General features: G+C 47.6%; 1 protein-coding gene across 1 annotated transcript; it reads right to left on the bottom strand.

Annotated features, from left to right (window-relative positions):
• Positions 1-458: 458 nt before the first annotated feature.
• Positions 459-23,049, bottom strand: LOC114867480 (gap junction delta-2 protein). The gene is made up of 2 exons (XM_029170147.3): positions 21,670-23,049; positions 459-6,212 (listed from the first exon to the last, which is right to left on the bottom strand). Exons 1-2 carry the CDS (start codon positions 21,738-21,740, stop codon positions 5,363-5,365), a joined length of 921 nt encoding a protein of 306 aa, XP_029025980.1. The 5' UTR covers positions 21,741-23,049; the 3' UTR covers positions 459-5,362.
• Between the last annotated feature and the right edge of the window lie 1,254 nt (positions 23,050-24,303).

The raw sequence follows: 24,303 nt of genomic DNA, 5'->3' as shown, positions 1-24,303 counted from the left end.
GAGGAAGGTGGATGAAGGGGGGGGGGGGGGGGGGGGGGGTGTTGCACACATACACACAGGTGCACATACACACACAAACCACAACAGGAACAGGCTTTGTGTGGTGATGTTTACATGCATTTGTATCTGTACAGCTGCATCTGAATGCACGTAAGTGGTCCATTCAGTGGGAGGAGGGTTAAATACAACTGGGCTCACACACACATCCGTGTTTCCTCTCCTCCCATCAGCGCTATGCTCTAAAGGTTTTAATCCCGCTGAAAGGTTTCAGTGTTACCTACTGAGTTCAGATATGTCACCATCCCAACCAGCTGGGCTGCACGCGGCTTTCGGCAAACGCTAAACCACACATTGACCCATATCCGTATGAATTGTAACTTGTTTTTTCTTAATTTCCCCCACGCGCTCATCCTTTGTATCTGCGGTGGCCGGTCAGAAATCAGCACACGAGACGCAGGTTCAGGCTTGTTGTAACATTCAAGGTTTTATTCAGTCTTTACATACAGTACACCAGTCAGAAATATACAGTGAACCTTCCACAGAGGTTCGTCAGGTACGCCGTAAAATCTGCAGTCAGATTTTTAGATGCAGGTTACAAAGCGTGAGCAAACGTAAGTGTGTCCTTCATCATTCCGTTTTTTTAAGTCCATGATTTTACATCTGTACAGATGTCGCAGTTGAAGCTATGCTGACGTATGACAAGTTGCTAGGGCTAATGTTTTAAACTGGTTTCCCTTTCCGATGCCTTGATTATTGATCACCACCATAGGATGCCAAATATTGGCCAAAGCTGGCGTTGCTCCCCTGCTCCCCTCACATATCACCACCACTCAGGCGTCTGCTCTCTCTCTTACAGACGCGCGCCGCGGATGGAAGGGGATCCGGTTCGAGCTCGCTGGAGACGTGGAGAGGGTGCTGGTGAGAGACAGGTGCCCGAGGGCGGTCGCGGTCAAATCCGGACGGCGCTTTTGATTCCACGCTGCCACTCAGCGTAATTAGATGAAGTAACTACTACTGAAATCATGACAGATTAGTGGGAGGTTGAGAGATCTGCTCCTGAGCCCTGAAATGGTCGTAGTGGTAATCTACTGTAACCCACCGACCGGACAGCACCACCAGTATCATCAGGGCCGCGGAGGGGAGGGAGCTTTTTATCTCAGAATAAACACTAAAGCCGAGCATTCGGAGGAAAAGAGCTTTATAATTTACATACTTTCTTTTTTTACGTTCAATTAAACACGGTAAAAACCTTTTCATTTGAAAAAAACGTGTCAAGGTCACCTAATTGACTACATATGATTAATCCTGGCCCACGAGCACTGATGTGCTCCTTCAAAATAAAGCGCCAAGGCAAGTCTGAAATAGCTTTTTGAAACTATGGCTTTTTAGGTTGTAAGAAGCAAGAAGCCCTTGGATGTGTGAGAGGGGCGTTTGAAAAACTTGCTCAAGGGACACTCTCCAGCCCTCAGCAATGGCTACATGATTACGGAGGTAATCTAAGGTCCTTCTGGCAGCAGCATCAACAATAATGCAGGCGTTGGATGAGCTTGGTGTTGATGAATGGAACAGCTGAATCGCGTGCCGCGTTCCTGAGGAGTCAAATTGTTTGCTACTGTTTTACCGTACGAAGCTCGTGCGGAGATTCGAGACGATGGAACCCTCGCCCGCTTTTGCAGACGAGCCTGCGTTTCTAGTAACAGTCGGGAGTTAGGGGGGGGTCTGCTTCGCTACGTGACCTGTGGTATGTGGGGCAGTAGTGCGCTGGACGCGAGGCATCGGATCTCAGATTCACGTTCTTGGTACAGAGTCCAACCTCAGTAGCACCAACAGGTAAATAATCAGGCTTGAAGACAGTTGTGTGGGCTGGGCTTCACAGTACGAGGGAGCAATGGAGTGAGACTCGGTCTATAAAAGCGATTTCGTCTTTTACCATAGAAACAGCATTTTCACTAGAAAAGATTTGTGTAAAAGATTGAATGCTTTCTTTCCTGAGACTGCTGTCAGTGTAGTTGTTTTACTAAGGATGAGTCATATTCAAATACAATGGTCTTAAGTGTAGATCAGCTCGACATTGTGCTGGGGACTAAATCCTGGAATGCTTTGTTGTCTGACGAGAAGGTGTCAGCCTGGCCTGAATGCTTTTATTCCTGTGTACCCTGTGTTAAATCTAAAGGTCGGCTTGGAGAATAAAACGTCTTCTACAACCGATTATAAAGGGATTCATATTCATGTGCAAATAAATTGAAGTAGAAGAGTTACTGTTTGTAGTGGCTTTTCAAAAGTAGTAGAAACAGATGGAGGATCTGTCATAGGTAGTTTGAACACAGTCGAGTGTCTCCTGTGAACCGTCAGAAAACCTGGGGGGTTTATATACACACTTGGCATCAAGACGTAATAGCTTCGCTCCAAAGTTTGGACTAAAAAACTTCCTTTAAAGACTTTGTTGTTGACAAAAACATAGAAACATGCTTATTCTATAGCCATTACGCATGCATAAAAAAATCTTTTAAAATTACTGAGATTTTGCATATCACTTTGGCAAGGGAGGAGAAGTAACATATTTTTTCTTCTAGTCTTATATTTCAACACTCGACCCTTGATTTTACACATTGAAAATAAATGTAGTTCTTTTACATAGAAATAATTCTTTCTTTTTTTGATATGTCACTGCACAAAAAGAGCAACAGACAACAAAATTAATCCACAAGTCAAAAAAAAAGAGAAAGAAAAGTTGCATAATTAATTTCACATTGACAAATAGAAAAGTAGACGGGGAGAGAGTAACGGGCTGTCGGAAGATCTGGGACCCGCTTGCGTGTTGGATCGTGGGACTGCAGGAGTAATGCGTCACTATTAACGCTGGATGAATGTGAAGCGAAGGAACCCGGGACACATTTATGGCCGCCTACGTCCTCGGTGCCTGTTTGGGTTCCTGTCCTGAATGAAACCAGACATAACAACGGTCCAAGTGGAGCGGTGTGGCCTTAAATCTGCCGTATGCACAGTTTCTTTCTTTAAATAGACCTTTATGTCCATCTCATGCGTATTTACTACTCACTCAAAACACAAGCTTTGACCTGAACGCTGTGGAGATTAGATCAGCGCAGCGACCCTCCAGCAGGAACTGTACAGGACATTGGCTTGGCCTTTAAGCCCAAGGTTTAAGCCTTCACTAGAAGCACCATGCGGAGCTCAGTAGCTGAGGGAAGCCAAGATCCAGCCTCTATTATTAGGCATTGGGCCATGCACCGTTAGCGTATTTGTCGCTCCTAGCGCATACAGTGGAGCGCACCAATCCCATTGAGCCCCGTGGAGATCCTGAGAGGAGTCTAAATCTGGGGATAATCACCTGTAAGAATCGCAAAGACTGTGGCGGCGACAGCGAGGGGAGACGGGGGATTTCTGCTCCCGCATCCGCTGCTGCGCGAGGACCTGCTGTAGCTGCTGGTTTAGGCAGCTTACAGTGTCACGAGTGATACGTTATCCTGTTTACTGCGCGGCGCATGCGAAACGTAAGACCACTCATCAGGTGCGTTTACAGCCAATAAATGTTACTAGGATGAAAAATCTGTTTTCCCTTGGACCTGATAGCCAAAGTTTCATCACGCTGCTCCGTGTGTTCACCAAACTGTCCTTATGTCTGGTTTCATGTGAAAGCTCCTAGTTTTAAAATGATGCACTTGTGAATGTCCCCGCGTGTCCAACAACACAGCCCACGTCCCATCACGAGTTCCTCCAGTCTGCCACTCGCCCACTCGTCTGCATTAATCAAGGTGCAACGCTCCCGATTATCGTTTTCTGTTTCCGTTCACATCATTCCTTCACTTTTTTCTCGTACAAGGCATGCATGCTGAAATCCAGTCAGGAGAGAAACGCAAAATGAAAACCACTAGGATGCGAAGAACACGGCTCTCCCTTCAAGGGACGGAGTGTCGCGTAAACACGAGTCTCACGAAGCGGCTCGACGTGGCCGAGGCCCAGCAACGCGTCCCTTCCCACCGCTACACATCAGTCATCGGCTCCATCAGCGAGAAACGCTTTAGACTAAACAGAAATAAAATAAAATAAAAAAGGACGGACAGATTATACACTTAAAAAAAACAGCAACATCAGATTGCAACCAACCCACCTGCAAAGTTAAATAAATCTATTTGAATATAGTCTAAATGGATAAATAATATTATGATGATATACTTTATGTAAATCTTTAACAGTAATTAAATATCTCAAGGATGGCACCATAGCTTTCTCAAAATAAAAATCATAACTTATGGTGATATACTTTATAAAATTTGTGTAAAGTTGTAATAAAGTGATCTGTTCCTGCTCTTTAGTCTCCAGCTCTGCTCCTCTCTCTCTCCCCGTTTCTCCGCTCGCAGGAATGCGGGCGACCGGGGGGACGTTTACTTTGAGCTCCCGGAGAGACTGACGTCCCCGCGCCGCTTGTTCGTCCCCTTCACTCGTTCCTCTGCAAAGTTTACGTAGCGCGAGAGCAGCGAGGGGTCACCGGCGGCACGCGGAGCGCGCGGCCGCCAGCCGTGGAAGCGAGGAGGCGAGAGGAGCAGTGTTTATGCTACTCGCCGTGTTTGTGTTAAAATCACCGTTCGCCAAGAGACGGAGCGTAAGCATCGTCGCTCTCCTTCCCTTGGTCTTGGCCCACGGAGGCGACTCTGACACTGATCGGAGGCAGCGCTTTCCCCTCTGGCTTCGGTTCACCTCCAGTCTCCGGCAAGGAAAGAAAAATGTCCCCTCCCTTCTCTCCCGCCTGGCTTTGTTTCACATGCGTTCCCAGAGTGTGACGTCCGCCCCGTACCCCCGGCCCAGGTCCTCCACAGCCTGTCGTGGCTTTGACGGCCCTTCCGTTTCTCCTTTAATGACGCCGCCGTCATTTCCTTTTTCATTCAGGCTGACACGATCCAGAAGAAAAGCACCATAGGAAGCGTCAAACACTGTCATCCTCCTGCAATATCCCCAAAGAACACACAACAGTCTCACACTTATGCTCCTCTCTTTTTTTATAGTCCGTCTGTTCCAACCTCCCGTCGTTTGTACCTCCCAGTAAAAGAAGCGAGGAGCAGGTAATTAGTAAAAAAACTCAAAAGTATAAAATGGCAGTTGGAATATCTCCCCAAGAGATCAAAACGCGTCTGTCACCTTTCTGTTTTGACATTTTCTTCTTCCTCTAGTTTTCTGAACTCTGGAGCCAGAGATTTGGTCTTTTTACATTCTGTTTCATTACATCACAGAGAAGAGGTCCTCTTCCTCGACCCCCCATGCTGCTTTTATCAAATTAAAATCATAATGAATTCATGCTCTCTCTTGCACAGTCGGCCCCCTCCTCCTGTTTTTCTCCCCCTCCTCGTCAGACGTACGCCGATTCGCTGGACTGTGTGCGGCCCAGGTTGGGCGGCTGCGACAAATGCGCCATGTCCTTCTTCCTGATCTCGCAGATCGACTTCCTGCGGGCCTGGACGCCCCTGATGGCCGCCTTGATCTTGCGCCAGCCGAGGTGGTTGAGCTCCGCCAGGTTCAGCACCACGCAAATGCCGCTCACGGCGAACATGAACACCAGGAACACCGTCTTCTCCGTCGGCCGCGACACGTAGCACTCCACCTCCTTCAGACACGGGTAGCGGTCGCACTCGAAGATCCCCGGCACGCTGAAGCCGTACAGGAAGTACTGGCCCGCCAGGAAGCCGATCTCCAGCGCGTTCCTGAACACCACCTGGATGATGTAGAAGCGGGAGATGCCTTCTTGCCGACGAACCTTGGAGCTTTTCCCGTGCGTGAGGCCTCTGGGGGCGTTGGGGATCTCCTTCACCTCCAGGCAGTCGGGCTCCTCCTTCCCTCCCCCGCCGTCTCCGCCGTGCTGAACTAGAATCCCGTTGATGTTGCGGAGCTTCCGCGCCCCGTCCCGTCCGCCGTAGTCCCTCTCCATTATGGGATAGAGGAAGGAGTAGCGGCGGTCCCTCTGCTTGGCTGACTGGTGGACGGAGTAGGTGATGAAGCAGAGGCTGGGCGTGCAGACCAGTATGATCTGGAAGACCCAGTAACGGATGTGGGAGATGGGGAAGGCCTTGTCGTAGCAGGCCTGGTTGCAGCCCGGCTGCAGAGTGTTGCAGATGAACATGGTCTGCTCATCCTCGTAGACGGTTTCGCCGACGATGGCCACGATCAGGATACGGAAGATCACCACCACCGTCAACAGGATTCTGAAGGAGAGAGCAAAAGGCATTCTAAGCACTCAGACTTCTCAGTTTGAACATGATTCCCCCCCCCCCCCCCCCCCCCCACACACACACACAGTCTGACCGAGAGTCAGACCAAGAGTTTAGCCTTATATAGAAGTGCTGAGTATGAGAAGACAGATTAATACAGCTATAAGAGATAAGAGAGCCAGTGAAGTATGTAAATGCTGAGACAGAGACTTATGTGTAGTCGGCTTATAAAGAGCAAAGATAAATCAAGGCAATTTCACAGGTGAATGTTGCACATACTGTGTGAGCTGATGGCATGAATATCATATCAACAGGCAAAGCGGCATTAATGAGAGGGGACGAACTGCAGACTGGGCTGGACATCCCAATCGCCTTCTAAACAAAGGGCGCGGGACAATTAGGAAGGAACTGCAGGATAAATCCTAATAAGGGATAAAATGTGTGGATGAGAAACGGGATCGTGATTGAAAGGAGGGGCTCGAGTTTGGAGCCACAGCAGGGGGGCTCCGGGGAGGACTTTGAACTCCTATTAATCGCAGAGAAGTGAGGATGAAATCACAGAGGCACAAAGATGAGGGGAAACTTCACTAATGACGGAGACGGGCTTTGTGTCGCTGCTAATGGAGCGCTCCAGACTAGAAGAGGGCTCCGAGTCTCAGCGTGAGGCCCTGACGTGCGGCCTCTGCCTGGAACTGAAAGCCCGGTGTCTGTCACTCACTCGGCGTCTCTCACACAGTTGTGTGTGGCTTTTGTGAGCATCCTCGCACAAAGAGGTGAGATCCCCTTGTCTGATTTTACATGTCATTAAGCCCAGCGAGAGTGGATGTGGTGATTAATTCTTTGCACATTCAAACTCCACCGTGCTGCCTTCACTGCCCTAGCAACAGGTGAGACTTAATTAGGACCGGTTTGCAGATTAGATGCTATTTGTGAGTGACGTGTGTTGAGACAAACAGATTATTGTTTATTGTATTGTCACATATGTGAGTTTGCTTCATTTTATTCGTGCCTCCCCTTCGTTCCTGTTCTGTTTCCTTTACTCATGCCTCCTTCATTTTTCAGACGTGAGACCAGGCAAGCCGTTAAGACAGAAGGACATTTAACTTGGCATCACATCCACTGTCTCGATAATCAGCCCTATCTATAAAAATAATAATGCTATAAATAACCGTGAGATAAATCACTGCTATTACTTCACGTGAATCCGGAGCGTGTGCTTTTACGGCCGCTCGTCAGATAATGACCTCATTGCATTTATCACCGAGTTATGGGCTTTGTGCGCATGGAAATCCATGGACGGTGACATATAAAGGCGTGCGAGGCGGCAGCGCTGGTGGGCAAATACAGTAGAGCAGCGTGGAGGAAGTCGTGGCAAAGAAAAGGTCAACGTGCACAGCGGAGACGGTTAAAATTTAAAGAGACAAAGATTCACGGTGGATACAGTACATGGTGGTAAGTGCCCCTCAGACCCGAGCAGTGAGTAAGGCAGTAAGTCATCTTCCAGAGCGTGCGTAAAGGTTTAGTCGGAACGTGTTACTCTATAAAAGCATCTGAGGCTGGAACTGTTACTGCATGCATTTAAACCTTGAAAGCCAGGCCACGTTCTTCTCTTTGTTCGTGGAGGCATTTACCGAAGGGTGAGTGACGTCTGCACACAACACTGCGGCACGAGCGCTGCAGCTGGACTCCTAATTACGTGTAAACACTGAGGTTTTCGGACGAATGCATAGCGTTGCAAGACATGGCATCATCTCTTTCAAGGACTCTACCTTGAAACAGTGTAGCTGTTTTTACTGAATCTGGAGGGTGCACACATGCACACTGAGCCACGGGGACATTTCTCGACCACTTCCCGCTCCGGCAGCAGCCTCGGCGGACGGCTCTCCACTTAAAATCCCACTTTAACCCCCTTCCTCCGATTCACCTGCAGCCCACTCACATGCTGAGTCTAAATGTATTACATAACAGGGAGGAGAGAAGGCAGCCGTCACTCGGGCGTCTCAGGATCCAGCGCGTTTCACAGAAAGCGCAAGGTCTGCGCAGGTTCCCCAAGTCAAACTCGATTAGAACGATCTGTTTACCTGGACACCAGTGGGAGAGGGAGACCTGTGCTCCCGCACCTTCGACACTAGCAGATAATCATTAGATGGCATTTGGCTTTGGGAACGGTAATCTACCAATCGCACAGTGGCTTTGCCAGTCTTGTGCGGCGCAGATGTGGAGTTGAAGGGCAGAGTTAATCCCTCCCACAGTCTGACGGAGGGCGGTTCACATGTGCGTCCCATCGAAACGCCGCGTCACCTTTGATGACCTGCCGGGAGCCAAATAAAAGCCGTATGGCCAGGTTGGGCGCCCGTGACCGGCTGGAATGTGGAGAACAAGCGAAGAGGGGGAGCAGATAAACAGGCAAAGGAAAAATTAAAATGCATTTGCCCTTGTAGTGACTCCATTAAGGAGCTTAGTGGGCAGAGAATTCACAATACCAGAGTGAGAGGGTATTGCACTAAATGTCTGCACGTGTGCACGCACGCACGCACGCACATATCTGCGCAACAAAACGCCAGGCAGCGAGTGGAGAGTGTTGGAAACTGACAGCGGACTGCGAGAAGACATTGCTCTAAATTGCTCTTGAAGATGAATTAGTTCCAGACAGGGATAAAAAGATTATAAAGTCACCAAAAAACCTAGTGTGGCTCGGGCAACTGCTCCTTAAATTAAAAGAGAAACCTGCCAGTGCTGGGACAGCGTGTGAGAGATGGAGGGCGCAGTAAGGAAAACCAGCTCATGGTAGAGAATGAATTATATAATGGCTTCCGCACGCAAACCCACTGCTGTAATCTGTGGCCGGGCCAAGGGAGGATTCTTGCATTAGGTTTTTCCTTTCCTCTTTTTTTTTTAATGCTATTGAATAGCTGTAGATTATTATGCCCCACCTGCCCGCTCTCTTATCCCCTGAGCATCTTTCATTCTTTTTTTTTCCATTCTTTGTTTGGACTCACTGGGATCTCTGGCCCTTTCTATCTCCGTGCCATCGCCCCTCCCCTTCGCCGGTAGGAATACGCTCCAGATTGTGTCTGTGGTTTTCTACGAAGAGCATTATGTCTCTGAGAACAGTCACTGGAGGCTTGTGAAAAGCCAGCGATTCTCCTGTAAAACAGGAAATAACATCCATCTCCATCCTCTCGTCGTATCTGGGTACATATGGTTTCTGAAAACCCATTTATACATAAAGTGACAGACAAAGCCGCTATGAAAATGTTACGTTTTCAAGCATAAATACCAGCATCTATTTTTCCAGGCTGATTCATTTACGTTATCAGTCGCACCCCCATGTCCTGCACATATTTCCCACACACTCAGGTCAGCCCACATCTCAGCACACTCGCACCCTCAGTTGCCAGAAGACTGTTTGTTGTTCCTCTCGACTAATATTTCGCCTGGTGATTACACACAAACACCACGCCGACGCCGCTCCAGAACACCTCCTGTCCTCCTGCAATTGTGTGTCGGACGCGAGGTCTCCCTCTCTCCAGCTTTCCCTCGTTATCCGACGTGGATAGCGCGCACCGAGGCGGTGATTATCAAACTGAAGGCGCTTATTATGGAAGTGCAGTTAATTGCCTAAAAATGAACTGTGAACGGTCGTGTGCGGAAATAATCTGTTTCTGCATGTGACGGGATAATTCCGGGTGCCGCTGCCCCCTCCATGCGCACGCCTCTGCTTCATAGGACTACAAATAAACAATGCATATGTGTTCAGAAGCTTTGCATTATTTAATGCAAAAACAAATTAAACTGTTGAAGATCTAGCTTCAGGTTTTGCTCTGTTGATGAGACCTGTTTACACACAGAAGAAGAGTCCATTTGGAAAATGGACATCCTCCCGTTGCCCTGTTGCACTTTGGATCATCCAGACAGGGACACCGGTTAATGCGAAGCAGAAAAGGGGAACATTGGAATTGTGCCTAGAGGAGATAGCACTACAATAAATTATAGCCGGAGAAGGCTGAAATAATTGGCCAGGGATCAATATGGACTCAGGGGTTTTCAAGACGCCGGACGATGTGGCAGCGGAGATGAAAAGAAGAGAGAAGAGGGAACGCAGCAGTGGCTTCTTTACCCAGAAACCCGAAGTCTCCTCCCTGCCTTCAATCTCCCCTCCATTTAACTCCTCTCTGCTGGTTACCACGGCAACAGGAGGCGAGGGGTAGTGGTGGTGGTGGGGGGGGGGGGGGGCAGAAAACGAGGAGAGAAAGAGAGAGAGAAGTGTGTGGACTGGAGGCTAAGTCAACTAAAGAGCGCGCTTCTGCCGAGGAGGGCAGCAGATTTGCCGCAGCAGTTAGAGCGTGGCTAAGGCACCTCAAAGAGCCCGTTGTTGGTTAACTTTGTGCAAAAAGCCTCCAGAAGAGTACGCTGAAACGGCCAGCGCAGGGAATTACTCTGCTGCGTTAACGCAGCAGGGAAATGTGGAGCGTATTACCCGGCTTCGGAGAATGAGCAAACGCTCTACCTACAGATTCAAAGTCAGAAAGAGGAGGCAGAAAAGGGGAAAATAGGTCGGTTTGAAAGCAGATTGAAAAATGGACCCAAAGATAAACATTGTGAGGTTGTTGAAGCCTCTCTGTGAAAGATTATGCTGCTACTTAACTAACCTTTAAAACTGATCATGCTTTTGTTGATAACATAATTCTATTATTCTGTGATGCAACTTATTTTTTATGAAATGAAATTCAACATTCATTATGGAAAGTGTGGTGACAGTAGGAAAAAAGAGAAAAGTGCAACATTGTATATATAAATAAAACTTTGTGTATCTGTGACTTGTTTTCATAGCAGTTTTCAGTGATGAAGCCATTATCAGTCAGTGATATATAAATCCAGCCCTTTGCTCTGACTTTGCTCAGCAGGCTGCTCTCAGATGTGATGTAAACAAGCCCACTGCTACGGCCAACCTGCCGACAGTCACCTCTGCCTCCATCAATAGCTGCTCCCACTGCTGAGCTCCATCTCACACTCCGCTCCCTGCTGCCTAATGATTCAGCCAACCTGCTTCGCTCATTAATTTGCCCCCTCTGAAATATTCACCAATCAGCCTCCCGTCCTGCGTCTTCACAAGTCTCTGCAGTGATAATTAGGCTGATTCGTTTTTTGCTTTTTTTCATTGATGGGAACCAGAGTCTCACTTTAGTTACACATGAAATTTCATAAAATGAGCTCCTGTTCGCGGGTCACTAGATCGAACTGTGACAGCACAGCGAGGGATAATGTATGTCTGAATGAAAGGAACACAATTACACTCTGCCTCTCTGTCCCTTATTTCATATGCTGCTCTCTGGCTTCGTGTGTCTCCAGTGGTGCCAGTGTGTGACCCGAACGCAACACACCAGCAGCTCTAACAAATCTGCTCCTGTCACATTAAATATGAACACACACCCCTCACACGCTCCCTTCTCTCCCACTTGCTTTTTCAGTGCCTGCGATCCTTTGCCAAGCTTCATCGATAGGTCGTAGTGCACAGTGGGTCAAGTAGCGCCGGACCGCGTCCAAGCCCGACCAGCAGTCATCAGCAGCATACACACACAGAAACACACACGCGTGCACCTAGAAGGGAAGCGTTCCGGTGCTCCAGGCCAGCGACAGAAGGAGCGAGGGGGCTGCACTCTCCCCTGCTCACAGACCTTTATCCTGCATGACCACACACACACACACACACACACACACACACACACACACACACACACACACACACACACACACACACGCGCGCACACACGCACATGCACATACACACATGCACACACACACTCACGCATGCACGCACATGCACACACACATACACACACACACACACACACACACACACGCGCACACACACGCGCACGCAGGCATGCACATGCACACACATACACATACACGTGCGCACACACACACGCATGCACGCACGCACACACACACACACACATTACCCAAGAAATACACCGTTTGCACATTCCTGTTTGCAGGAAAGAAACAGGGAATGAATCCTCTGAACGCACACGCAGGATAAGAACACCTCTCCACGCACACACAGTTTAATCAGAGATGAACACACACTCTTCCAGCTGTTGCAGGGCGTTACAAAGCCGATTGTGTCTGACATTGCCGAGTGTTTGTTTCATCCAGTCGACAGAAGATGATTTTCTATCATATCAACCAGTATTAATGTTTTTATCACGGTCCTTGAAGCCTTTCATGGTAATTCAGGTGGCTTCAGTTCGAGTCATCTTAGGTAAATTGAGGACACATTTTAGTAATATCTGGATTATTAAGATTACAAATATATGTAGTACAACATCAGGCATCTAACAGGACATGAAAACAACTGGTTTGGCTTCAGACCCGTTACTAAAAAAACTAGATCTTTCACTAATAACTAACAACGTTAAGAATGTAAAAAGATGCAGTATTTACACATACATCTTGTCATTACTATTTTCCAAATAATCCTCCAAAGACCACGTTCCCTTTGAATAACACAATATAAATTAAACACTAAGTCTGTTTATTTGCAGCTGTAACACATCACCGTTTGTCTGGCTTATTACTTTCAAAGAGTATTTTTAATTGGTCTTTTATGGATTGATTCCTACAGAGGTTTTTCTACTCAGTGCCATGCATGCGTGGGTCTCCATGACGATAACAGCCATGGCAGTTACCCTGGCAACAGATTATGTGACCAAGTAAGAGTTAAAAAGGAGCCCAGATGTTTAAAAATAGACTTTCTAAAATCTATTCTGAGAGATCATTCACAACAGATCAATGGCAGGAGTGAAAAGAAGCAACACGAGTGGTCGCCATGGGAACAGACCAACCAGTGGGCGCGCTGCTTTCTGGGTGGGTCGTAGCACCGCGGTGGAGGGGTGAAACTTGAGCAGGAGAAAGAGCAGCGGGAGTGAGGAAGACTGTGAATGCGTGGGTGGGAAGGAAGGGAGGGGTCCATGGAGGGAAATACAGAGGGGGGGGGGAATGATGGGAATAATCCGGATTAAATCTGTGGGTTTTGGACAATCCCAAATTCGGGCCGTCGTGTCCACGCCAACTCCCCACCCACCGCTGCGCTTTCGTGCCAAGCTCCAACCCAAATCAGCCGCTCTGGCACATGCAGGGAGCCACCATGACACACAAGCAGACAGCACATGGTCATGCAGGGAACATCCCCCACACGCTCACGGGACACAAAGTAATGCTTACCTGTTTTTATAGTCTGGTGGATTACTTCCTATTGACCTTTCAAACTAGCAGTGCATCAATATCAAATATTAAAATCACACCAACGACTTCAATGTCAGTAGAAGCACCCAGCGTTATCTGTTGCTGGGGATGATGGAACCATCATCATGTGCAATATTGTGTTCTGATGTGGTTATGATACATATATGATGAAATGGGACTTGGAAGTGCAGCAAGAGCTCTTCATACGACAGAGATCCCAGCCCATGAATTTAAGAGTTTTGCTGCCACCCAAGCCACAGACTGTTATAATCAGTGAACATCTAATGCATCTTTCAGCTCATTTGGGAAAGACTGTGGAGAAAATCTGACAATTTAATTGTCAGCGTTCCCATTTTCAAGCTGATCTTACTCGGCGGGACGTTTCTGGGCACGCGCCTTTCCAGGGAAGCTGAGCTGGTTCATTTAAGACGGAAAAGCTCATTCTTCATCTTGGGAATAGCAGTTAGTTAAACAGTTCATACTGCCACCTCGTGAAATCTATGAAAGGAGATGGACTCAGAAGTGAACCAATGACGGAAAGAGCTAAAAGCTAATGGTGGCTTTGTGCGAGAAATGGGAGCCGAGGGGCAAGAAGCCAAGATACGATGTTTTACAGGAGGAAAGTGTTGACTGTCTAATAAGACTTTTCATCTATTGTTCTCTTCTTCCTGTCACCTGAAAGCTGTAACTGCAGAGTCATAGTCCTGAAATATCCCAGCGATGCCTGTTTGAAGATGAGACGATTTTGTTCAGTAAATAGCAGCCACCAAAATGGATGCTGTCACTCTACAAGCTGCGGCGGCTAAATTTACCCACTCGGTGTTACAGTACTGTCAAGTAGCTGTCTCATGGTTGGCCACGAGGACAGCGTGAATCCAACATATCGCAGGGAGTCCAACGCGCGGCTCCAAAGATCCGCGCGCACGAGCTGAGGTGCGAACGCGTGGTCGCGCTCATGTGATCAGCTGCAAACGCGGGCGCGGCGGCGGCGGCGGCGGTTTTTGGCAGCGTGCGAGGAAGCGTGTCTATGTGTATGTCTCTGCCCCTGAGTGATGAGTAAATATAGCAACCACGCTGCTCCGCACTTACGCACACGTTTGTATATTTGGAGGACCATCTGGTTGGGAGCGGGCATACGTGCGAGGGGGCCGGTGAATCAGTGTGTTGGTCCTGGTGGAGGCGGTGTGTGTTTTAGCGCGGTGTAAGATGTCTGACCGGTGTGCACTTAAGATTTCCTGCACACGTTGAGTCAGTGAGGCCGCGCAGGAGCTGATACAGCCTTTAGGGAGCAGGGAGATTAATGGACTGCAGTCTAAGTGATTCTTACACCCTTAACTTGTTCATAGAAACCCCGGAAAATTGTGGAGATGCAGCCAATGATGGGATTGCAGGAAAACGGTGATAAGGAAAATAAATCAAAGCTGACTGATGTTCAAAGAGCAAGATGGAGAGATATAAAGTGTTGAGGCAGAACGATAAAGGAACGAGTTAAGGACATGTTGAGATGATCAGAGCATCGGCAGACAAGCGCACTGTAATGGAACAAATGAAGACAAACACGTCAACTTTACAAGCTCTGCATGAAAATCCAGTTAGTCGTGTGCGATAAAAGCAGATAAGACAATAATCTAACAACCACAAATAGACCCACCTGAGAAAAAGCTTCAAAGCTTCAAAAGCTGCAGCGCTGCTTTGTGCCAAATAAAGATCAAAGGTGCCCGTTTGGTTTGACTGCACTCGTTGAACTTGACGAGGTTCGTCGAGAGAACCTGTCCGTCGGTCACGATAACGTGTGTTTCGCCCTATTTGTTTTTATGACCATCTTCATGATCGTCCGCCCTGACGCTACAACGATGCTCATCATCACAGATTCAAAACATTTACATCAGCTTTTAAGTTACAATAAAAACAGCTCCGCCTATGATCTGCTTTGCTTCAGCAATATCTGCAAACAATAATCTCCTTAAATAGTATTATTATGGTTGTGGCAGCAAAACCTTGATATTAAAGTAGCATGTGCTATTTTTCACATTCTTCTTGACTTGCTGGGTAGAACACCTGTACCTTATGTATTTTTGAATATTCAGAGTGGAAAATACTCACACCATCACATCAAACCATCCAGAATTAAGAGTCGCTCTATTAATAAATTCTATATCCAATAATATACTGTATATCCTGATTATAGTAACGCCTCAAACCCGTCTACTCAGAAATGTTCATGAGCCTGACATGTTTAATAATGCAAAATCACGTTAAAATCAGGCACGCTCGCCTACCTAGCACACCACTTGTGCCAATTAAGTATGAAAATCAACTTGCAGAACTGTTCCTGGGGTAAATAATTCATCCCATCACTGCTGGTGGTCGAGCAGACGAGAGCGGACGCTGGTACACGCGACTCGTTTCACGATCAGCATCGATCTTCCGGCGTCTGAAACTGGCAGGTGTTTCTCAGAGCTTGAAAGTCCGACGTCCCTGAAGGCAGCAGCGGGGAAGCATTCTCTGAATATGATATGATGATGTTGAGTTCAAACTCCATTAACTCAAGTAATGTTACTCTCACTAGACTTACAGCCAACAACCCCAGTGTGGGACTCACGGTGATCTAGTTGCCTGCGAGTCGACTGTCATTACACCATACTTAAATGATGTGAAGCTAATGGCTGCCTGGAAGGTTGGAAGAACTAAATTATCAATCTGGAAAGCAATCAGCTGGCGAGGGCTAATAGTAGCACTACAATGAAATGAATTCAGTCATTAAAAGCATAATTTAATTTTTTCCTCACACCAATCATTTCAGGGCACTCTTGTTAATCTACAAACTCTGCTGTAGCTTGATGTTGGATAATAAAATATCTTGCTGATAATTGAAGTTAAGCATAAATGGCTGGTGTATGTTCGTGTGTGTGTGTGTGTGTGTGTGTGTGTGTGTGTGTGGCCCGATATCATTGTAACACGGACCTGCTCTGTCCTCCGGCGAGGTGCTAACGTTAAACCCTTGCTGAGTCACATTCCCAGAGACGGCCTTTCCCTCAGGCCCTGCAAGGTGAAATCTGTTTGAACTCTGACCTCTCCACTTCCTTTAATCGCTCTATTTGGCCATTCATCCCTCTCTCGCTTTCTCTCTTCTCCATTGCCGATCATGTGATTGCTTTCCGGGCCTTCCTTGGGTTTTCCCTTAATTGGTATAATAATTCTACCGCATCACATGAATGTTAGAATTAATGCTGATTGCAGTTTATTCCTGTAATACAATGTCTGAGGACAACCAACCCCATGCAAGCACCACATCAAGCCTGTGGACTGTGAGGATGGAGAGTGGGAGAAGAAGCTGTGGGAGGCTGGGGGAACTGCATGTGAGGTGTACACAGGAAAGGAATTATAATCCAAGCTCCATAATTATGGCAGTTGCTCTCTCTCTCCTCCCGGCTACAGCTCTCCATCTCTGCCGGTCCCTGTGGAGGCTGGTTGTACTACCCGAGTCAGGAAGGGCTGCAAGCGGCTCCACACTCAACTCGCTGCTGTTAATTTCTAGGATTTTTGTGTCTCTAGTAGCAGAGTCGATCAATCACACTCTCAGTACAGACATGGACCCTAATGAGCACGAGAACCCATCTTCAGGAGAAAATTATCGTCTAAAATGTGACAAATTTTGCCAGTTGGCGTTCATAAACATATTTTAAATACAATTTGTCCGCAGTTTTTCGAGTCGCCAGAGCGGAAGCAGCATTTACATGCGTCTGCCTCCCACCAGTGACTCATTATCCTCCTATGGAAGATGTGAGGTCATTTTAATAATGAGCCTCTTATGACAGCTCAGACGAGGCACGGACATGGCCGCTGACAGCATCCTGGGAGTCATTACACAAAGCTGGAGGACAACTCCACGCAGAGGCAGGGAGGGATGAAACATCTCGCTGGGCTTTCTGAGAGTGTCTCTTTTTAACAATGTCTCAAGGGAAATCTACTGCAAATAAGACGCTATCACAGCCTCCTCCTTGGTTTCTTCTGGACGTTCTGCACCGTGCAATACATCACATATTTGTCAAGGAGGCTTCACTCTATACAAACAGAATCACCCAACCCCTCCACAGGTTGCATGAACACAACACACAACAACACTCATTTCATGGATTAATTAAGTAAATACTATCTAAAGAGCAGTAACTTGATAGGAAAGGCACATCACATCCCTGCACACTGAGACTAATGGTGTATATGTACTGTGTGCGCGCACACACACACACACACACACACACATTTACACACACTTTCCTAAATGGATGAGGTGACTTACAGCATTAATTTGGCTCCAGGGAGCCATAGAGGCGAGTGGACTGCCTTTATAAAGAATGAGAAGTGGAACCTCTGCACACATCCACACAGATGCTTACTGAGGTACAAGGACATCTCCCCCTCAGGGATTATAACCAGGTCTCCAGATGATCAACAGCTGTAAAGATTCCTATATGAGTTAATAAGTTGAGTTAATGGCACATTTTTAGGGCCTAAGTTCTTCTTTTAAACTCATATTAAGCACTTTTTGGGATGGGTGGGCTGCTAATGCTAATAGCTAATGCACCACACAAAACATGGGACCCATTTATTAAAGCTGCTGAGACAAAAGTTTAATTGTCCAATCAATGCAGTATTTGTTCCTAAAACGTTAGCCGTGTTTCTAACTATTCCTCAGGTATGGTCTTGTTTTTAGTCTAGACATTCATTTAATTTCATTTCATTCTGCCTCTGATCAGTTAGTCCAGGTTGCGGCATCATCTTGGATCCCGCCAAACACACGCGTCATGGACAATGGCAGTTTATGGCAGACTTTATGGCTCACACCAGCGTTGGACGGTGACACTGATGGTTACGAGTCACTTTAACTTTAATCTGCTCGTCCTCCTCGAGGTGTTTAACCACCAGCTCCAGAGCGCTTTCGTGAGAATAAATATCCTGTGTGCTAATTACCACCGTGGTTTATTTTAACAGTCAAAAAAGTCAATGAGGTACTTAAAGCTTTAATCACTCGCTTAACATTCCAGTCACTGCAAAACACGGGCCCCATTTGTATTGCAAATGGACAGCCTAAAGACTATTTCATTAAGTGGCCTGTCTTCTATCCCGCTCTTTTTCCTTATCCATTATTGGAGATCCATATCGCAGCGATGGGAGGATGGATTTGCATGTTAAGCAGTACCACTCGGACCAATGAGAGCTCGAAGACGAAATTGCGGCCTATGGGAGCGGGACGGCGGAGGCGGCGTTATTGATGTGTTGACAGTAGTTTATTCTCAGAGGCTGTGTGTACCAAGACGCGCAGCGAACCCGCAGTCCATCAGATCGTCCCGGGGAAGTCGATTTACACCTGGCTCACAGCCCGTAATGGCAGGAATAAATTACAGTCAGCAGGTGAACACGCACACACTCACTCACAGAGCCAAAACCCACACAAGTATATGTAAAAAAGCCAAGAAAGTCGACTGAAGCTCATGTTTTCCACACAGACCCGCTACATATGCTCACGAGCACAAACCCTGACCATAGAAGGGAATCTCTGGTGCCATCTGGACTCGTTCACTAACAACTGAGAGTGTTACACTCCCCCGATGCTGTCTTTGTGACTCATGGATGACGAATTGACTCGGGCCTGCAGGACGTCGCAGAACGGTGGGCTACGAGAGCGCACGCTAGCATCTCCCCAGGCACAGCTACCTGTCCAAAGCCTGGCCCTACAGGACGGCACCTGCCTGACCAACGGGATGAAGGGAACAGTGGCGGTGGAGGGACCAGCAGGGTTCAGGATTGAGGCAGCATTAGCGTGCGTTTGGAAAAATTCATGTCAGCAGCGATGGCCCAGATTCGAGTTGTAAAAAAAAGCTTTTAAACACAAATTAAAGACGTAAATGGCTGACTGGTCCCTCCCATATCACCAGCAATAGCACACTGACACTGACACAATTTAAGGAGACAACCAATATCTTGCTGGCATTTATATTTCCATTACATAGCTGATAATAGCCATTCAGACAATCACTAATTTGTCATGAAACCAAGATCCTCTTAGTTGATCTAGTAAGAGTCTTAAAAGAAAAGGACAGCCTGTACTTAATCAATTGGTTAATTGGACAGTCAATCAGTGAATCAGTTAATTATATTTAAGACTGAGGAAGTAATAGGAGATTAAAGACCAGAGGGACTCGCGTGCAGTTTACCACACACACACACACACACACACACACACACACACACACACACACACACACACACACACACACACACACACACACACACACACACACACACACACACACACACACACCTGTAAACCAGATGTCAGAGTGTCTACCTAGTACCTGGACCTGGAGACATAACTGTTTATTACAGTCTTGATCCCAGAACGTCTTGTACACATAAAAGCTTTTTATAGACAACTGTTAAAAAACACACACTTGAATTTCTTAGAAACATATTATAAACAATTTAGGCTTAGAAACATCTTTGGAAACTGTAATTCTCAATTGACGGGAACTAAAAGCGTGTGGGAAGTCTTAAGCATTGCTAATGGTTCTGGAGGAGGGAAACCAAATGCAGTAGGTCAATCATGAACAAATGCAAGCGACACTGACCAGCGCTGCTGAAAACACTGTGTATGTTTGGCCATTTAAAGAAAGTTCTGGACGTCTTTTTGTGTCATCTAAATATTTCAGGCGTCCCTAGAACAGATCTAATCTGTGTGAGGATGTTCTGAGGCTTTTTGCCACCGGGTGTCCCGGTTGCCCTGTTTAGGTGATGACAAGCAGCACCATCCCGTGACGAGACAGTCCTGTTGGCTTCCTACCAACGCCCTGCAGACCGAGGCCATGTGTCTGCTCACTTGTCTGTGAATAACCGCCGCCTTTGCCTTCACGTCTTCATCCGGTTACTCGATCGGACCTTCTCCACTCTGCACACAAACCGTTCACTTTCCTGCGTTTTCCTCGATTGTCTTCGCGGCTTTTCCTTTTTCTCTCCTTCTCCCCTGCTTCCCTAAAGACCCCGGGGCCAGTGTGACTCGCTCAGATGATGAGTGACTGTGCTTCCAGTGTCTCATGAATGAGAAGAAGCAAATGCTGACTGTTTAGAGTCGCCATCATTCATCATGACACCACAGGAAACAGCTCGACTAACCATTCAAACGACAGATTTCTCTCAGAACGCGGGTCAAAATCATTTCCGTTTCCTAACTTGATGTGACAGGATTCACACTCGGGTTTTTGTCATCTTTTGAAAAAACAGAACAAATCCACACATCATACACTTCGTAATTTGGCTCACATTTATGAGCTCAATAATTTAAGAGTACCAGCCCGACTGAGTCAGTAGCTCGAGGGAATTGGTTTGCGCTGCTAATTCAGACAGTTTCTAATGAACCCGTGAACCTGTGGTTTCCAAAGATGTCTTTAAAAAAAGCCCCAACTTTAAGAAAATGTCCTTCACAGGAGCAAACTCCTCACCTGTGTCCAAAACACTCATGAATAATTTGAGCATGAGTTATTCACACTCAAATACGAGACACGTCAACATGTAGACACATGCATAAATCATGAACGCAAGCTTTTGCAATTTTTTTTTCTATAATATCCATTTTTATAGCACAAAGATAAAAAAACACTGAAAGATACACACTTGTGTAACGGGACTGCTTCTAAAGAGGACTTGATGTCAAACTGGGGGGAAAAGACAGCAGAGGAGCCGAGAAGCAGCTCAGCACGGAGACGTCCGGCACAAACTGTGAATGGAGACGCTGTGGAGCGTTAGTGCGCGATGTGCTCCCATTGCTGCGGTTTCCACCGGCGTCCAAAGCCTCTGTGCGAGCTTACAGTATCCCTCCTAGGCGCCTAACCCTCCCGGCATGTCACTCAGAGGGATTAAAGAAGCTAAAGCCCCCCTCGGCCTGCCATCAGGCACTTTGGACCGGGAAGCGCTGCCTGAAACACTGGCAGCAAGGACGGATTCGTGCTCTGCAAGCGTTTTTTGCACATGCATTGGTGCCGTCGTTTGTGTTATTGTGTGTGTGTGTGTTTTTTATAAAGCCATCTGAACGCGCGGCCATACAGAACACACAGATGAGCACACTTGCACACATGATTAAACAGCGCAAGGACAGTTTGTTCTTATACTGATTTCAGTTTAAAGGCCCACGTGTGCATCGACTCACCTCCCAATCATGGTGGAGTGCTGCTGCACGGCGGCCTCCAGGAGGCGCTCCAGGATGGTCCACTCTCCCATGGCTGCGGTTTGGAGACATCCACTGGGCGCAGGCAGTCAGGGCTGGCCCCGCTTCTGGTGGGCTTCCCGGTCAGCGGGCTCCGGAGCCTTCGGGTCCACGCGCTGAGTGGAGACGAGGCGGGGGGCCGGCCTCCGACGGGCAGGTGAGCGTAGGGAGGAGTCAGAGGGTTCAAAAATGCCCCATGGGTCGCATTTGTATGTGCTAAAACACACACCAGCGCCCTCAAGAGCACGAGATGCTTCGACTAAAGCTTTTGTGCGTTCGCTGCACACACACTAAGCGTGCGTAGGTGTGTGTGTGGGGGGGTAATTCCTCGTCCGTGCACCTGCTCACGTGAGCACGTCTTCCCTCTTTGCTCCCTGTTCTCCTCCTCTCGGTGCACTTGACCTTTACTTTCTAAACAGCTGGCCACTCAGATGTTCCTGACACTGACACACACACACACACCCACACACACACACACAGTGAGTGACACCATTTACTTCTGCTTGGAGTTTTGAAGAGCGGCTGTAGTTTGTGGAGACAGATATCCATCGCGTGCACACTAACACTCCACCCTCACACTCTGAGTCTTTGACAGCATCTTGTAGTAAGTGACTGGGCTCAGGTCCATTCACTCATGTGAGCCTCAGCAACCAGGGACCTCTGCTCACGCTCCACTCCTCCATGCTCTTCTTCCTCTCTCTCTCTCTCTCTCTCTCTCTCTCCCTCTTTCGCTCCGTTTCTAGGGGAATCCTCCTCCGTGTGGTTCCTCAGGCAGCTCCGGAGCGAAGCATCACAGTGCTCCACCGCCTCCTTCCCTCTGCTCCACACCGTGCTCCAGCCACTGGTTTCCTCCTCGTCCTGCCGTTACTGCCTCTCTCGCGCTCTCTGCTTCGCTCAGCGGTGTTTACAGGAGGCTACTCTCCGTTCTTCTCTTCCCTTCATCTTGTTTTTCCCTTCTCGCTCAGCCTCTCGCCGCTCGCCCCTTCCACCTGCCTCCGTCTCTCTCTCTCCCTGAGCCAGTAGGCAGCCAGACCAAGCGTGTGTCTAGAGGATTAGAGAGAGGAATCATCTCTGTGCTCCTCCCCCCTCTTGTTCCCTCTCACTCACTCTCCATCGCTGAGTTTATCCCCCCACTCCTCCTCTGCTCTTCGTCTCATGCTGCTCCATCCTCACCAAATAAATGATGTTCTCCACGTCTCCCCCACGCCGCTCGTCTTCCAGCCACGTTTTCATCAGCGTCTGGCTCCTCCAGCGTGCACTGACACCTACTGTAAGTGCAAGTATGTTCTCCGATGTTTCCACTACCAACACGCATAAAGGGACATTGGAGGCAGTGCCGTGCTGAGGCTATATGAGGATACTGAGCGACAGAGGAACCGTGTGACCCAGCGAGAACGTGAAGAACGCGTATGTTGTTAGTGGAACTAATGTCAATCATCATGATTTACAGCAAATAACTGGGGATGCTTTCACTCTCCTAAACACACGATGGGTCTCTACACTGTAAACCTCTGTCAGCGGCAGCACATCCGAGCGTTTCAGTGGCTCCCTCTGTCACTACCGCTCCCTAGACAGGAGTCGTAGTAATCTATTCTGGTAGAGGTAATGAGTTGCTGCGCACACACGTAATCCTGTCCACCCCATGCCAAGACAATCTGGCGGGACCGTGTCTCACACGTGAAGCGGGTGAGGCAGGGGGGGAGGAGGGGAAAGAAAACCTCAGCTGCACAATTCAGCCGTCACAAAAAGCCCAACAATGCATTTGTCTAATCATAACGTTTATGTTTTATCCTTTATGGGGGTCTGCAGATAGATGTGTTGGGACACAAACTGTGAATTACACCCTTTGCCCAAGGATATTATATTTCATACGACTATTTGATTTCCCGAAAATCCTAATTAGAGTAAAAATAGCTCAAACGCATTATGCCATTCACTAGACAAATGGACTGACGACTCCCAAGAGCCTCAGTCAGTGCATTAACACATTTCACACCAAATCTTTTAAGTACACAAGGAATCAGTAATGAATCAGATTTCTTGGGGATAAACCGTGGCTTTACACATTTGTTGGCTTATTCATCAGTAGGTGATGGACAATGATGAGCTGCTGATCTGAAGGTAATCACAGTAATAGACAGTTTGGTTTGTGCAGGTGACGCGACCAACGGACAACGGCAGCTACGTGGGTTGAGGGGCTTCTGCAGAATCTGAAGGTAAAAGATTATATTTACACACTGATTAACAGATAAGAAGCTTTGGCACAGCTCCAGGCACCATGGGACAGCGTTTACACTGACAAATGCAGCCTCGTTCACACAACAAAGACCGACACTGAAAGCGATTCTGGTTTTATGCCATTGGGCTGGAATCAGTATCACATGCCAGCCTCCACAAACCTATTAGTCGGTTTCCCCCACCTTAAAAAATCCCATCAATCTACTTCAAAATCTTGACATGCATACGTTTTCTCATTACTTTTTAAAATTCCTTTTACCTTCTACCCTAATATGAATGAGAGTGAGATAAACGAGACAACCCAAATAGGAAAAATGTTTGATTGCTGGTACCTCACGA

Source organism: Betta splendens, chromosome 13 (assembly GCF_900634795.4).
Source record: "Betta splendens chromosome 13, fBetSpl5.4, whole genome shotgun sequence".
Taxonomy (NCBI): Eukaryota; Metazoa; Chordata; class Actinopteri; order Anabantiformes; family Osphronemidae; genus Betta; species Betta splendens.
Note: the sequence above shows the minus strand (reverse complement) of the source record. Positions and strands in the feature narration are given on the sequence as shown.

Excerpts from the sequence above, each read along its gene's own strand:
- LOC114867480 (XM_029170147.3), bottom strand. The coding sequence starts at position 21,740 with ATGGGAGAGTGGACCATCCTGGAGCGCCTCCTGGAGGCCGCCGTGCAG. Across the intron at positions 6,213-21,669 it reads CACTCCACCATGATTGGGAG|AATCCTGTTGACGGTGGTGG; the intron begins GTGAGTCGATGC and ends TCTCTCCTTCAG.